Source organism: Elgaria multicarinata, chromosome 19 (assembly GCF_023053635.1).
Source record: "Elgaria multicarinata webbii isolate HBS135686 ecotype San Diego chromosome 19, rElgMul1.1.pri, whole genome shotgun sequence".
NCBI classification, from domain to species: Eukaryota; Metazoa; Chordata; class Lepidosauria; order Squamata; family Anguidae; genus Elgaria; species Elgaria multicarinata.
Genome location: NC_086189.1, coordinates 5,083,669 through 5,099,053, shown reverse-complemented (window position 1 = coordinate 5,099,053; position 15,385 = coordinate 5,083,669). Strand labels below are relative to the sequence as shown.

Below are 15,385 nucleotides of genomic sequence, written 5' to 3'. Positions count from 1 at the left end.
ACTTGGGCTGCGAATGCTGCAAACTGGCAAACTGCTTTCGATGGCAGCCTGGGCCTTCTGCGTGTCGATAGCCTCACTTCTAGTTTCATGTGCAGTCAGCGTCGACCGCTAAAAAGAAACGGATTCCACCATTCACACGTTAAGTCCGGTCTAGGAAACACTCAGGTTTATGGCAAATATTTGGCTGTCTGTGCCTTTACGCCTGCAACGGTCTCCTTGGAGTCCTGGTGCTGCCTTTAACTTTTAACCAAGGCCCTTTGAGAAACTTCAGTCGCCCTTTGGGCGTCTGAAGGTCCTACGTTTAGCGTAGGCATATACTTGTTTCAGTCTTATCTCAGGAAGATGGACATGTTTTCAAACGTCTGCTGCAAGGCGCCTAAAACAAACGCACAGATGAGTTTGGGCTAACAACTTTGCTTTCCCGCCAGACACTCCTAACTGCTGCCGTTTTCATAGACCCCACAGTCTTGGTAAGAGGCCTGTTTTCGAGCTTTTATTTAAAATAAAACAAACTTTTGAAGACTTTGGCGAACGGTCTCATTCTTTGGAGGTTCGTAACCGAGTCGGCCCGTTTAGGAACAGGTGAGAAAGCTACGTTGTCAGTTCCTGTTAAAACTTTCCTCCAGAGACTGTCCAAATCTAGTGGAAATATCATCAGGCGCAATCTCTGGTCTCCTTCCCTCAAGTCTCAATGCTCAGAGAAAGCTGAGGCCTGGACCACCCGAGAGGGAGATCCGGAGAGGAAGTGACAAAAGATTGCGGACTGTACGCCTTCGGTGGCTTAGTTTTCCATAACCATCACAGTCCAGCATTGCATACAAGTCCATAACAAGAGGCTCAGCAATCAGGGGACCATTTAGATGAATAGTCTTCATCTATAAGGTAGCACAGTAATACTTCATCATCTTTAGGAACATATAGGGACTTCTCAGACACTTCAAAGTGGCACACTGAAAGGAAAAACCCCGCCCCGTTTTCTTGTACAATCAAAGGGGCGTAGGGCAAAAGAGCTTGCTCCTGAACACGCCTCCTCTCCACCCCGTGACAGAGAGAGCCTGGTTCTGCTGACTTACCCTAGAGGCAACTGTCCTTGACCTCTCTCCTTACTAGCACCTAATCACAATCAAGTCCATATACCCTGAATGCATACTTCCGCACTGCAGAGTTCGACCCACCTATTTAAAGATATTCCAAGCGGCCATTGATACGAAGTCACAGTGTGTCTTTAAAATGTTCTTTAAGAAACAAGAGGTAAGACTGTAGTGTCCACAGAAAGTGACTTCAATTGTGCTACATTAAGGAACCGGAAGGCGATAGCTGCCGCTTAAAAAGAGTCTGTAAAACCATGTTATAAATGCAGCTAATGTTCCCTCCCTGTAATACATCACAGCCTCTTCTCCTTTGCGCTCATCACCCCAGGGGCCGGGGCAAAGGATGAACTCGGCTAAAGTGCTTGTTTCGTCCCTCGGCTGAGTCAGCGTTGCTCTTTGGAATGTCTCTTCCTTGGTACCGAAGCAAATCGGGATGGGCGAAGCGGCACCACCCGCCAACCGCAGCCGGATCGAGTCTGGCGACGTCTCTTGCAGGCACCCAGGAGCAACGCTGTCAGGCGGGTCAGAGGAAGAAGGGCAGACGGGACGCCACCGTTTTGCAACCTGTGGACGAGAAGATTTTCTCCTCTTCCGGGAAATAGGGGATGCTGTCAGCCACGGCCTGGATGACCTCCGGGAGCGGCTGCAGGCCTTGGCTGGCGATCTCATTTGACACACATTCTTTCACGTGGTGTTGCTTCAGAGGGAGGAAGGGCACCAGGAGGTCGATGAGGCCCTGTTCGATGATGCCAGATTTCCAGAACCCATCTGCAAGAGGGAAAAGAAACGGTGCAAGTTTCTGTGGAACGAAGCAGCAAAAGCCTGTACTTTCGGGGCACACGAGAAGCAGCAGAACTTGCGTGTTGGAATTCGGCCACCAGACTCCTCCCCCCCTCCTGCTCTTCCTCCAGAGGAAAAACAAATGTTAGCACCCTGAGCTCTGCTTTATTTCCATGCCTGTTGCGTGGTTCCTTCCCCTTCGGGTGACAGCCAGTGTGATGGAGCGGTGGGAGCGTTGGACTGGGGTAGGGGCAGACCCGGATTCAAGGCTCCACTTTGCCATTATTTATTTATTTATTGCATTTTTATACCGCCCAATAGCTAAAGCTCCCTGGGCGGGTCACAAAAATGATTCCGGAGCAGTGAACATAAAAAAATAAAAAAAAGGATAAAAAGATAAAAACAGCGTATTAAAACTGTTCATTTCAAAACAGAAGACCAGTAAAAGCCATGGCCAGTCCGTTAAGGAGGGCTTCCTGGAAAGAGCTGTTTTCAAGAGGCGCTGGAAGCAGCATGCTATTGGCGCCTGCCTGACCTCCAGGGGTGGGGAGTTCCAAAGAAAAGGGGCCACCACACTAAAGGCTCTTCTCCTGGTGGACTCCAGTCAGGTCATGGGAGTGCACCTTCTGCTGACCTCAATGACTAGATGGGTTGGTAAGGCCATGGAACCTCCTCCCTGGGTGGCTTTGGGCCAGTTACTGACCCTCAGCTTAACCTACCTCACAGGGTTGTTGTGAGGATAAAATGGAGAGGGAGAAGAAGAGGATCAGGTACGCCACCATGGAGGAAAGGCAGCATTAGTAATACTACTACTAATATAATATAGGTGCATGGGTTTTATTGCCCCCATGTGTTGCTTAAGGGCAATTAAACTTAATGTTCCCTTTGCTGTGGGCACCGTTATATCGACCACGGCCACTGAAAGAGGCCAGAGATGATTTCCAGACAGTGCCCTGAAATGGGGATGGGAGTTTAATGTACAGAGAGGGCAAGTATTCCTGAACCCATTCTTGGCGGGTGCTTTATCTCTGAAAATGACTCCCAGTGGAGCATTGAGGTCACAATTCAACTAAGCTTGTAGGCCAGCCTTCCTCAACCTGAGGCACTCCAGATGTATTGAACTACAACTCCCAGAATGCCCCAGCCAGCTCTGCTGGCTGGGGCATTCTGGGAGTTGTAGTCCAACACATCTGGAGCGTCCCAGGTTGAGGAAGGCTGTTGTAGGCAAACTGACTTTCTGAAGGGAGAAACGGAGGCAGGGAAAGAGCTTAGGAAGTCCCTCTCCCTCTCGAACGGTACTCACTTTGGGGATTTTCAAAGACGGCTTCCAAAATAGATGCTTCCAGGTCCTTAAAGCTGATCTCCTCCCGGTCCTTGCGGGCTCGCCAGAGGTCCAAAGTCATTTGGTTAATCTGATCCCCACCAGCATTGCTGCCAGAGAACAAGAAAGGGTGTTATTTATTTATTACATTTCTAAAAGAGAAGCGACCCATCCACTGCATTCATCTTCTCAGGCCCTGCTTCAAGTGTCTCCCCTGAGGGAATTTTGGAGGGTGGCAACAAGGGAGAGGGCCTTCTCGGTGGTGGCCCCCCGATTATTTATTTTTTATTATTTATTTATTATTGTATTTATATCCTGCCTTTGTACCTCCAAGGAACCCAAGGCGGAATACATAATCCTCCTCCTCTCCATTTTATCCTCACAACAATCCTGTGAGGTAGGTTGGGCTGAGAGTTTGTGACTGGCCCAAAGTCATCCAGTGGCTGAGTGGGGACTAGAACTCGGATCTCCCAATCTCCAGTCCGACACTTTAGCCACTACACCACACTGGCTCTCCTACACTACACTGGCTGTTACAGAGAGGATGCCTTGCCGGATGAACGTACCATCTCAATCCTCTAATAGCATTTTCCCCTGGTCCTTTATTTTAAATTGAATAATTTTAATTGGCTTTTTAAATCTTTCTTTTTACTGTTTATACCTATGTTCACAGCTCTGGAGTCTTTTTAAGATATTGAGCCGGTACAGAAGTATTATAAATAGATTACAGAGGAGCAATTGTCAGAGCTTTGAAAACAAGTGTTAGGCTGAGATCCTGTACCCACCTCCCTGGAGGCAAGACTCAGACTCACATCTGAGAAGGCATGAATAGGACTGTGCTGTTAACATTGGGTAATTTAAAGCTGGAGAAAATTCCACTTGGAATCAGACAGAGGCCCCAGAAGACACCATGATGGTTAAGCCAGAAAGCTGGGCTGTGTTCAGAAGACACCTTAAACCACAGCTTTAACCATGGTGAATAAAGCAAAAAGCCTTATTCACCGTGGTTAAAGCCATGGTTTAAGGTGTCTTCTGAACCCAGCCTGGCTTTCTGACTTAACCACCATGGTTAAAGCCGTGGTTTAAGGTGTCTTCTGAACCCAGCCTGGCTTTCTGGCTTAACCACCATGGTTAAAGCCATGGTTTAAGTTGTCTTCAGAATGGGCCCAATGAAAGCAAAATTAACTGAAAAGTCATTCATAGAAAAAGTTGGAAGCCTTTTCTTTAGGATTTCCAGGAAGAAAATATCCCAGTGAGGGGAAGTGGGGGATGAATTAAGTCTCAGGTGGCAAACAAATGTACACTGGAGAATTTCCCACAAAGTCTGCAGCGGTTGTTTAATCGGTCCCCACCTAATGAAAATGAAGATGGCTTTCCTGTAGTTGGTTCCAAAGACAACCCAGGAAGGGCCCAGGAACGGAATAATCACGTCAATCAAGCCCGGGTGCATCTTGTCCATTTCATCAAAAAGAAACACTGACCGGCCACAGCGGGTCAAATTCCCCTGGATCCAGTTCTTCAGATCGCTCTGTGGGAAGGCAGAGAAAAGAAAACGCATCCAGACAGGGACACAAGAGTGCAAAGGAAGAGCCGACGGATGCAAACAGAAAAAGTCAAATGCTGCTTTTCAGAGAGCCTTGGAACCCACGTACAGGTTGCCAGGCTATCACTGCTCAGGCCCTACGTTCAGCATCTAAGGTTCTCCAAAGGGGGCTCAGAAGACAGCAATGAGGAAGATGGCCTTATTGGTGGTGGCTCCCCAATTCTGGAATGATCTCCCCGACGAGGTCCGCCTGGCGCCACCATTGCCAGGTTAAGATCTTTCTCTTTTCTCAGGCATTTGGCAGCATACGCTGAGTTTGAATCATGTCCTGGATTTGCTTTATGCTTGACTGCTTAAAGTTATTTTCAGAGGTATGTTGTCTCTGGGTATACTGTCTGCTTTTTTAATGTAAATAGTTTTTAAACGTATACTGTATTTTTAATGGTTTTTAAACTTCGTAACCCGCCCAGAGAGCTTTGGCTAGAGGGCAGTATAGAAACGTTAATAAATAATAATAGTAGCAATTATGATTAAAGTACCAAAATGCACATGATTATGACTGGCGATAGTGGTGGGGCTTGAGGAGACAGAAGATGTACGATCAAGGCATTTTATGGCCTTTGTCATGTGGATTTGCAGTCTTTGGGTGCGTCAGGGGAAGTAGAGATGGTGTACTTCATGGAAACATCACGGCTTTTTCCAGGAGTTTCGAAGGCGGAAAGACCTTTTGCTACAGCACACTGCAACAAGTGCTTGGCAGAGCAATCTTAGGCAGATCCACATAAGAAGAGCCCCACTGGATCAGACCAAGGGTCCATCTAGTCCAGCACTCTGTTCACACAATGGCCAACCAGCTGTCAACCAGGGACCCACAAGCAGGACATGGTGCAACAGCAACCATGTTCCTCAGCCGCTGGAGTCCATAGCTATACTGCCTCCGGTACTGGAGGTATAGCCATGAGGACTAGTAGCCCTTGATAGCCTCCTCCTCCAGGAATTTATCCAACTCCCTTTTAAAGCCATTCAAATTGGTGGCCGTCACCACATCTTGTGGCAGTGAATTCTATAGTTTAACTCTGTGCTGTTAGAAATAAGTCTTACAGAGTTCAAAGGGGCTTACTTGTAGGTAAGTGGGCGTAGGATTGGAGCCTAAAGGCACAATCCTATGCGCGTTAAGAAAGAAAAAAAGTCCTACAACTCCCAGCATTCCTCAGTCTGGCTGGGGAAAGCTGGGAGTTGTAGGGTTTTTTTCCCCTGTTTAAACGGGCACAGGGTTGCGGATTAAGTGGCACTTCAGAGCATGGGATTATGGCATGTATCTGCCATAACAAAGCAGAACTTTCTAGACTAACACAAAGCGCAACGGGGGAAAAGTAAGTTGGCAACCGCCTCACCTTGTACTGCTCAATTTGTTCCAGATGAGGGAAGTGAACCATGGGGGAGAACTGGTGCACGTACACGCTACGGAGTCCAGCACGGAAGAGGTAGCGGACGATCAGGGAGCTGACGTAGGTTTTGCCCGTACCGGTCCAGCCATGGAAGGACAGCACCAGGGGCTTCACGGGATCCCGGTCGTGCACAAACTCCTTCAGCCCTTTCATCACGAGTTGTCTCGCCAAGTGCTGGCCCACCAGATTGATGGCCAGATCACATTCTAGACCTGGAATGCATCAGAATCGAGAGATCAAGCACAGAAAAGAAGAGCTATTTCGCCCTATTTTAAAAACAAGAACACAGACACATATCTGACGTTTTCTCCACCAATGGGCGCTAGGGGGGCTTTCTATGCTTTAGAATAAATTATTTTTGTCCGCTTTGCAACTTTTCCCTTCTTCGTGTCCCAAAAAGGGCTTATAACTCCAGCTCTTTTGTCAATCAATGTCTATCCCCCCTCCCCATTTTCAATTCCCCTGCCACTCCTGTTCATTTCAAGAATGTCTTTATCTGGAGAAGCACCCCTTCGGTTGCTTTTTCCTCCTAAATCTGCATCTTCCTACTGCAAGGATGGGTATTGTGCGGCCCTACAGATGTTATCGGACTGCAACGCATCATTCAGGGCCAATAAATGGTTAGTTTCAGGACAGATCAAAGGACATCCTTCTTCACACAGCGCATAGTTAAATTATGGAATTCACTCACACAAGATGTGGTGATGGCCACCAAGTTGGATGGCTTTCAAAGGGGGGTCAGATAAATTCCTGGAGGAGAAGGCTATCAGGGGCTACTAGCCCTGATGGTTGTGTGCTACCTCCAGTATCTGAGGCAGCAAGCCAGTGTGCACCAGTTGCTGGGGAACATGGGCTGGAGGGTGCTGTTGCAACGTGTCCTGCTTTTTTGGTCCCTGGTCGACAGCTGGTCGGCCGCTGTGTGAACAGAGCGCTGGACTAGAAGGACCCTCAGTCTGATCCAGACTCAGGGCTCTTCTGATGGTCTTACTCCTCACCATTGACTAGAGCCTGCCCCAGGTTTATTATTATAATAATAATAATAATAATAATAATAATAATAATAATAATAATAATACATTTATTTCTTACCCGCCTCTCCCTTTGGATCGAGGCAGGGAACAACATTAGTGCAGGAATCAACACATTTTTTAAAAGCCACCCCTGATAAAAATCCCGTCCTTCCTCCAGTGTGATCAAGCTCTCCCCATAACTCCCATTTTAACCCCACAACAACCCTGTGAGGTAGGTCTAAGGTTGACAGAGATGATGGTGACTAGCCCAAGGTGAGCTTCACAAAATCTCTCAGTTTATCTCCACAACAACCCTGCGAGGTAGGGCTAGGCTGAGAAATAACGGCGACTAGTCCAAGATAACGGCGACTAGCCCAAGGTGAGCCAGTGAGCTTCATGAACTCCGTGAGTTAGGGCTAGTCCAAGATAACGGCGACTAGCCCAAGGTGAGCCAGTGAGCTTTTTATCCCCGCAACAGCCCTGTGAGGTAGGGCTAGGCTAACAAGGATGATGATGACTAGCCCAAGGTGACCCAGTGAGCTTCGCGAACCCTCCCATTTTATCCACATAACAACCCTGTGAGGTAGGGCTAGGCGGACGGGGATGGTGGTGGCTAGCCCAAGGCGAACCAGTTGCCCCGCAAGGGGGATTTGAACCCGCAGCCTCCCCAGTCCTAGTCGGGCACTCTAACCACTACGCCACCTTGCGGGCGGGGCGCGCCCTCGCTCGCTCTGTTCAGCCCCTCCCCCGCTCACCGCTTAAATCCGGCCGGAAGTCGCACTCGCACGAGGCCGAGAAGCTGCAGTGCCACGAGCTCAGCTCCCAGGGGGCGCTCGCGCCCACCCGCCCCAGCAGAGGCAGCAGCAGCAGCAGCGCGAGGGGGGTCCCGCCCCTCGCCATCGCGCTTTGCCCCGAGTGGCTCAGTCACACGCCCATCGCGGAGAGCGACCCCAGCGACGGCCCGGCTGACTCCCAGCCTGCACCGCGGCTCAGAGCGGGGAGTTTAAAGCTCTTCCCCCACCGTAGCAAAGAAGGGGGCGGAGCTTGAAGGGGGCGTGGTTTGGGAAGGTTGAGGCGGGAAAATTTAAGTTTAAACCAAAAATGGGGGCTGGGAGGAAATGGCGGTTCTTGAGGGACGGAGTGGGGGAAGGGAGGCGTTGAAATCTTAATTTTAAAAGCCTTGAGGGAATTCGTGGAAAGGGATGTGGGTGACATATAAGAAACAAAATTAATGAGAGGAAAAAGCTTTAAGCGGGGGGGGGGAATGCGATGAGGGGATGAGAGAAACTGAGGGGAGAGTTAAAAGGGTGGGAGAAAAAGTGCTCAGGAAAATGGGATGAATTCGAAATAAAAGATTAATACGGGGGAAGTAAGAAATGCTGAAGGGAAAAGACCGAGGGAAATGGAAGTGGAAGTGAGGGGAAGCTTAAGGAGTAGGAATAAATGGTAAATTCTCCCGAAGGAGGTGAGTGAAGCGCTCCAAAGGGATCTCTCCAAACTGGGAGAGTGGGCATTCAAATGGCAAATCACCTGGGGCTAGTTGTAGATCACAAGCTGAATAGGAGCCAACAGTGCGATGTGGCTGCAAGAAAGGCCAATGCTATTTTGGGCAGCATTAATAGAAGTATAGCTTCCAGATCACGTGAGGTACTGGTTCCTCTCTATTTGGCCCTGGTTAGGCCTCATCTAGAGTATTGCGTCCAGTTCTGGGCTCCACAATTCAAGAAGGACGCAGACAAGCTGGAGCGTGTTCAGAAGAGGGCAACCAGGATGATCAGGGGTCTAGAAACAAAGCCCTATGAAGAGAGACTGAAAGAACTGGACATGTTTAGCCTGGAGAAGAGAAGATTGAGGGGAGACATGATAGCACTCTTCAAATACTTGAAAGGTTGTCACACAGAGGAGGGCCAGGATCTCTTCTCGATCCTCCCAGAGTGCAGGACCCGGAATAACGGGCTCAAGTTAAAGGAAGCCAGATTCCGGCTGGACATCAGGAAAAACTTCCTGACTGTTAGAGCAGTACAACAATGGAACCAGTTACCTAGGGAGATTGTGGGCTCTCCCACACTAGAGGCCTTCAAGAGGCAGCTGGACAACCAGCTGGATTCCTGCATTGAGCAGGGGGGCGGTTGGACTCAATGGCCTTATTGGCCCCTTACAACTCTGCTATTCAAATGCAGTTCAATGTAAGGAAGTGTAAAGTGATGCACGTTGGGACAAAAAAACCCAACTTGATGGCCACCAATTTGGATGGTTTTAAAAGGCAGTTGGATAAATTCCTGGAAGAAAAGGGTATCAATAGCTATTGGTCCTGATGGCTTTGTGCTCCCTCCAGGATCAAAGGCAGTATACCTCTGTACTCCAGTTGTTGGGGAACATGGATGGGAAGGTGCTGTTGCACTCATGGAACCCACAAGCAGGACATCTGGTCAGCCATTGTGTGAACAGGGTGTTGGGACTGGATGGACCCTGGGTCTGATCCAGCATGGCTCTTCTTATGTTCACATGGCAGTCTTCATATTAGCAAAGCTGGATATTTTAGGTGGTGTAAAGAAGTAAACTGAAGACAAATTGTGTAGTACCTAATGGCTGGAAAGAATGGAATCCTCAAAGTGCAAAGTCCCTCTTTAGCCACGCAGCTTCTCCCTATATGGCCTGAAGGTACATTGGTTTGTCTCAGAACAACTAATTTACTGCCCCCTATACTCAAACTCTAGAGCAGGCATGGCCTCCAGATGTTTTGGTCCGGAACTCCCATCAGCCCTAACAAACTAATGGCGAGGGATGATGAAAGTCATAGGCCAAAACATCTCAAGGGCTAAGAACACAGGAAGCTGCCTTATACTGAGTCAAGTCCATCTAGCTCAGTATTGTCAGCACTGACCGGCAGGAACAGTTCTCCATGGTTTCAGGCAGGATACTTCCCCCACCCTACCTGGAGATTGAACCTGGGACCTTCTGCATGCAAAGCATGTGCTCTACTGAACTACAACCCCTCTTCCCTCTGGGTCAACAGTCTCGCCCAACCCTGGTCTAGGGATCTCAGTTTACACAAAATGGCCTCCTTTGGTGGAAAGCACACAGACTTCTTAACGACGGCTCAGGGCTGTGCTGTATCTGGGAGTCCGTGAGTCCTTTCAAAATCGGAAGGAACGACATTGAGATCAGGCAAGATTTCTGAAAGCCAGCTTACCAGAAAACCAATTCGGTACGACCCATCAACCCGTCTAGGGACCCTCTTCATACGAATGTTTAATTATTTGCTGCGGTTTTCCAAATAAGCCATACAGATAGGACCAATGTGCTTTTAGATAAAATTGGGATTGTGTTTGGATGTTTTTGGCTGATGTTCAGCGCTTGATTTGTAGCCCTATTTTAATTTCTCACACGTACAAGGAATTCTTTGCATTCCAAAGTACAACCATGCTAGAACTGTTTTAACTAGCTAGCTATTTCAGCCATAGATTCCCGAGTTGCCCTTCTTTCCTGTTTCAAGAACAGTAGTGCGGCACACTGCTGCAGAGACATCTTCTTACCCTTGTTGGGCTGCACGGACAGGATTTTCCCTCGTTCTAAAACAAGCTTTTAAAACACAACCGCAGCAAAGTGGCACAATTTTAATTAATATTGGAAAGACCCTTTGCTGAACAAGACTTGTAAGTAAATATAGAAGGATCTTGAGGCATGATAGGGAAGGGCATTGCTGGATAATATATAGTTCTGCATTGGCTTCCAGCCACTCGGAAAAGCAATACTTTGGCAGTGCTTGTAAGGATCTAAAATTGTAGAAGCAACCCCCAACAGGTCAAAGGCATATCTGTAGAAATACCTACTCTGCCTTTTTTTTAAAGGCGAAAATTAAGTTTTGAAAAATCAAATGTTTCTTGAAGAAAAAAGCATAAAAGTTTTTTTTATTGTATGCAAGAATCAAGAGAAGACACTCCATGGTATATATATATATCTATATACATTAATTTACAAGACAAAAAAAGAATGAGGTGAATAATTATTTACAAAAGAGGTCCCTTTTGAATACATATGTATATATTTATATATACACACACTCCCCAATGTGGATCCTTTTATTTACAAGCAGAAAAGGCTCAAATGGAAACAAAACAGCTCCCAACCTGAAGCAGGAGCAGAACCAAATGAAAGACACCTTTAGGAAGATCAAGTATTTGTTTGTAAATGTGAGGGTGGAGATAGGGATTTGGACGTAGCCTTGTGTGAGGGCCTAACTATATGTTATGGGAGATGCTGAATGTAAGGACATTACATCACTAGTCGGATGTGAATCAGTAGCAATCAATTGTCCCCATTGTGGAATTGGCTTCTGCCCTAAGCCAGACTTTGGAGTGACTTTATTAGTTAAGGGAGTGTCCACCTCCCCAAGTTTTAAAAACCTGAGGTTGTGGCATTGTAGATGTTCTGTGTTCGGTTCCTTTGACCCAGCAGCAGCTCTGAGCTTTCAAAGCAGTTACTGGATATGGCACAGGCCTGTTCGGGGTTCCAGACCAGGGACATTGCTAGGCACTTAAAAGCATTTCAGGCCCAAGTCATAGGACACAAATCTGCACAGATTAGCACATGCTAATTTATATATGTAGAAATAATTACTAGGATTTATCTTAATTTCACAGGAGGCAAAGTCAGCCAATTAATTTCTCATCCAAATTACCTCAAAATCTTTCTGGTCATTTGCATCCCCTTCCAGATCATTCCCAATCAGTAGTTTGTCTTCAATTACGATTAATTTGCAATAGTGTGAAAAACACAAATAAGAGAGTGGCTGGTAGTTTTTTCCCCCATGGGCCTTTCATTCACTTACTCTTTCTCACACACACACCAACACACACCTAAAAATAGCAATGTTTGTGCCAAAATGAAGTTTCAAAAAAATTGACAGTGCTAATCCAAAAGCATGTGAAGGGGAAATGAGGTCAACCCCTGAATTAATTTTCCTGTTCCCACGCAGATCCAAATTTAAGCAATTCCTCATTAGTTCTTTACCCCCACATTGATTAATTATTATAAGCTCCATGGAATTAAATTCGAAATAAAATGGTGCACAATTCTGATGCAAGTAAGGGGGTTCACAATGCTGGCAGGGTGGTAAGGCAGAGGGGAAATCCCCCCTTCCTGCATAGCAATTAAATTTAGGAAAACTCCCACTGACACCACTGGGAGATTTTTTTCTAATGTTAATTACCACACAAGGAGTGATTTGAGCAAATAAAATCTCCCATCAACAGCAATGCATACGCAGGGCTCTTGGGAATGGCCCCAGGAAATAGATTCAGGGTCAAGCCTTATGGGCGCAGGCCTAGCAATGCCCCTGGTCCACATGTTACTGTCTTCCATTTGTAACCCTCCTGTGTGTTCCCACTGCTCCTTCCATCTTTATTTTTTCTTACTATAGAAAATCTCTTATGTTGGGAAAGATGGAATAGCTGCAGATTGCCTTTTAATTGGCAGCCCTAGGAGCCGTCTGTGTGGAAGTACCCCTTCTCGATCCAGTTAAATACAGCAGAGAACAACACAGAAGACCCTTAGAGAGCTGATAGGGGACCACCCAGATTACACCTAACAGCAAGGGAGCGAAGGGAGAAGATTTCTTCACTCTGGTCTAAAATGCAACGGCGAGGCATCAAGGTCAGTTGTGGCCAGATGTGAAGCAGCATCAAGTCCTTACTCACACAGATGGGGAGCTTTTGCGCCAGTCATGAACCATGCTATGGATGTAGAATGCAAATACCCAACCTGCTTCAGCAGTGCATCTTCATATACTGCTTGCAAGGCTAGGAGGTATAGCTAGGAGGGGCTAGGTCATTGTCAGTTTTCCCAGGAAGGAAATCAACCCACTCTACAACTTGTATGTTGATTGTCAGTATCTCATGCTAAGAAAGGCCAACTCCTGGCTTGGCGTCTTCATTCTCAGTCACTGTTACAGACAGAAACGGCAGACTTCGGGCTTCCCTGTGCCGGCCCGAGACACGCTCCCCACCCAAGGCAGCACCCTATCACAGCTGATGCAAAGAGGAAGGCGCAGGCTGTTTTCCGCACCCCACCCTTCGCTTGCTCAGACGTCCACATTGTGAGGCTAGAGTTCGCTAGAGCGCACTGCAGGCTCCAGTTTGTTGGACAATGCTGTGAGGACCTTGTTGAATTTCTCGTAGCGCTCGCTCTGGCTGCTCTCAGCACCCCGGCTGCCCCAGAGAAGACGCAGCTGGAACTCTGTACTGAAGACCTCTAAAAGTTCCGGTTGGGGCTGGAAGCCTGCAGTGGGGACAAGAGCAACATAAAGAAACCTTTAAAAACGCTGCACAGATACGCAGGGCCCTGTGCGTCCTAATTCCTCACTGTAAAAAGAGAGGCCAGAATCAGATGGAATTGCTGAAGATGGTTAAACGGACAACATGCAGTTTAACTCTCGATCTCTGAAATGGTCTGAAGGCACATGATGCGGCCAAATTATTGAAGCTAAGCAGGTCAAGTCAATGCCTGGATAGGAGGCTACTTGGAAACCCCGTGTATGCCGCTTTGAATTCCATGATGGAAGAAGGGTGGGGCTACAAATGCAATAAACAAACAAATAAGAAAAATAAAAAATAGCTGGTTCCCCACTGGACTGGTTTCACTCTTTCTAATGCAATAGAAAAGATATATAAAATATAATAGTGAAAAAGTAAACGCAGTGTCCATGATCCAAGACTGTATTGTATAGTAACCATGTTATCACAATGGAGAATGCAAAAGCTTGTACAATTTTGTGGAATTTTGGATGGTCCTAAGAAAGAAAGTTATTGCCCAACTGTGGATTTTGGGTTTTTTCCCCCTTCATGAAGCAGAATGGCTACCTTTGTTTGTTTGTTTATCATAATAAATGCAGCTGGTTTTAACGACTGCTGGAGTTTTGGAAAGTTTGCAGGCCATTATTCTAGGAATTTCCTCAGCCCCCCGCCTCCCCGACTTCATATCCATCAAGCAAACGGATATGGGTGTGGTATACTCTTGCGTTGTGCTCATCAGTCTCTACCCCTCTGCACATGCTCTGGGGTGAATTCTGGCACACGGGGCTGCCTTTACCTTGCAGCTTCACTTCCGCGTTGGTGTGGTACAGCCCCCCGTGATGGGCCACCATCCGCGCTGCTTCCAGGTGGGCCATGACGACCTCCACGCCATTGTCCAAGTTTTCCCAGGGCTCTGGGTTGTCCGGAAGGGCCGTGTCTCGCTCCAGGAGTGTGATGAGGGGTACAATGTGAGGGAAGGTGGTGTTCGACAGTGGCGGTCCTCCTTCTGGAAGGAGAAAGTGAAGGGTTTATAACAGCTGAGCTGCCATTTGGTCCATTTTGCCCAGTGCCATCTTCTTTCGACCGGCCGCAGCTCCGGTAAGTACAAGGCTGGCTTTTTTCTGGATTAGAGTTTGAAGATTCTGGCCTGCACATACTCTGTTCCCCTGCTCCCCTCTCCTTTGGCAATATGAACAAAACTGGTGCTGTACTACTCAGACCTCGTCTGGAGTACTGTGTCTACCTCTGGATGCCACACTTTAAGAAGGATGCAGACAAACTGGAATGGGTTCAGAGGAGAGCAATGGAAACGCTGCAGGGCGCAGAAAGCAAGCCCTATGAGGAAAGGATGAAGGAACTGGATACGTTCACAGAAGACTGAGGGGGACTTGATAGCTCTCTTCCAATCCCTGAAGGGGCTGTCACAGACAAAACTAGCAAATATTGTTCACTGCTGCTCCAGAGAGCAGGACGAGGTCTAGTGGGATTAAATTACAGGAGAGTAGATTTTGGTTGAACATTAGGAGAAATATCTCGACAGTCCAAGCAGTTCAAGAACGGGGCCAACAACCTAGAAGGACTGGGTTGTCTCTCTCACTTGCTGGGGAGATGCTCTGGTCTTGGATTTGCTGCACAGAATGGGGTGGAACTACTAGATGGCCTTTAAGGCACCCTACGACTCTAGAATTCTCTAATATTTGCATGAATTCAGTTCCCCCCCTTTTTCTAAATGATATCAACTGTAAGCCCTTGCAAAATTAAAAATTTTGGGGTGGTGGTATGTATCCTAAAGCCACTGCTTAGTGGACAAAGTGCTGCATTTTCGAACAATAAAACGTGGATGATTTTTGAGTGCTCGGGAAACGTAGTTTTGCTGCAATGGATGAGCTTGTCATGAAA

At 47.4% G+C, this 15,385-nt stretch overlaps 3 protein-coding genes and 1 non-coding gene across 5 annotated transcripts in view; all 4 read right to left on the bottom strand.

Annotated features, from left to right (window-relative positions):
- Positions 1 to 15,385, bottom strand: part of PTRH1 (peptidyl-tRNA hydrolase 1 homolog) — a 295,083-nt gene that overhangs the window by 27,161 nt on the left and 252,537 nt on the right. The gene's annotated exons all lie outside the window — the stretch shown is intronic.
- Positions 178 to 8,109, bottom strand: TOR2A (torsin family 2 member A). 2 transcript variants are annotated; one of them, XM_063144424.1, is made up of 5 exons: positions 7,949 to 8,109; positions 6,130 to 6,395; positions 4,545 to 4,720; positions 3,175 to 3,302; positions 178 to 1,859 (listed from the first exon to the last, which is right to left on the bottom strand). In XM_063144424.1, exons 1-5 carry the CDS (start codon positions 8,091 to 8,093, stop codon positions 1,615 to 1,617), a joined length of 960 nt encoding a protein of 319 aa, XP_063000494.1. In that variant the 5' UTR covers positions 8,094 to 8,109; the 3' UTR covers positions 178 to 1,614. The 2 variants fall into 2 exon arrangements, with proteins under 2 accessions (XP_063000494.1, XP_063000495.1); XM_063144425.1 differs by lacking the exon at positions 3,175 to 3,302 and having other exon boundaries at positions 1,665 to 1,859.
- Positions 2,690 to 2,821, bottom strand: LOC134411300 (small nucleolar RNA ACA64). Its single transcript, XR_010026332.1, has one exon. It is a non-coding gene; the product is annotated as a small nucleolar RNA ACA64 (small nucleolar RNA).
- Positions 12,667 to 15,385, bottom strand: part of SH2D3C (SH2 domain containing 3C) — a 64,670-nt gene continuing 61,951 nt past the window's right edge. The window contains exons 10-11 of the mRNA XM_063144581.1: positions 14,283 to 14,492; positions 12,667 to 13,472 (exon numbers count right to left, since the gene is read on the bottom strand). Of these exons, the coding sequence (XP_063000651.1) occupies positions 13,297 to 13,472; positions 14,283 to 14,492 (386 nt within the window). The 3' untranslated portion in view covers positions 12,667 to 13,296. The remainder of the gene's footprint in view (positions 13,473 to 14,282; positions 14,493 to 15,385) is intronic.

Bases quoted from the DNA above. Each gene is read 5' to 3' on its own strand.
- TOR2A (XM_063144424.1), bottom strand. From the start codon at position 8,093: ATGGCGAGGGGCGGGACCCCCCTCGCGCTGCTGCTGCTGCTGCCTCTG. The intron at 6,396-7,948 runs GTGAGCGGGGGA...GATGCATTCCAG, and splicing joins CTTCCGGCCGGATTTAAGCG to GTCTAGAATGTGATCTGGCC. The intron at 1,860-3,174 runs GTGAGTACCGTT...TCCCTCTTGCAG, and splicing joins CGTCTTTGAAAATCCCCAAA to ATGGGTTCTGGAAATCTGGC.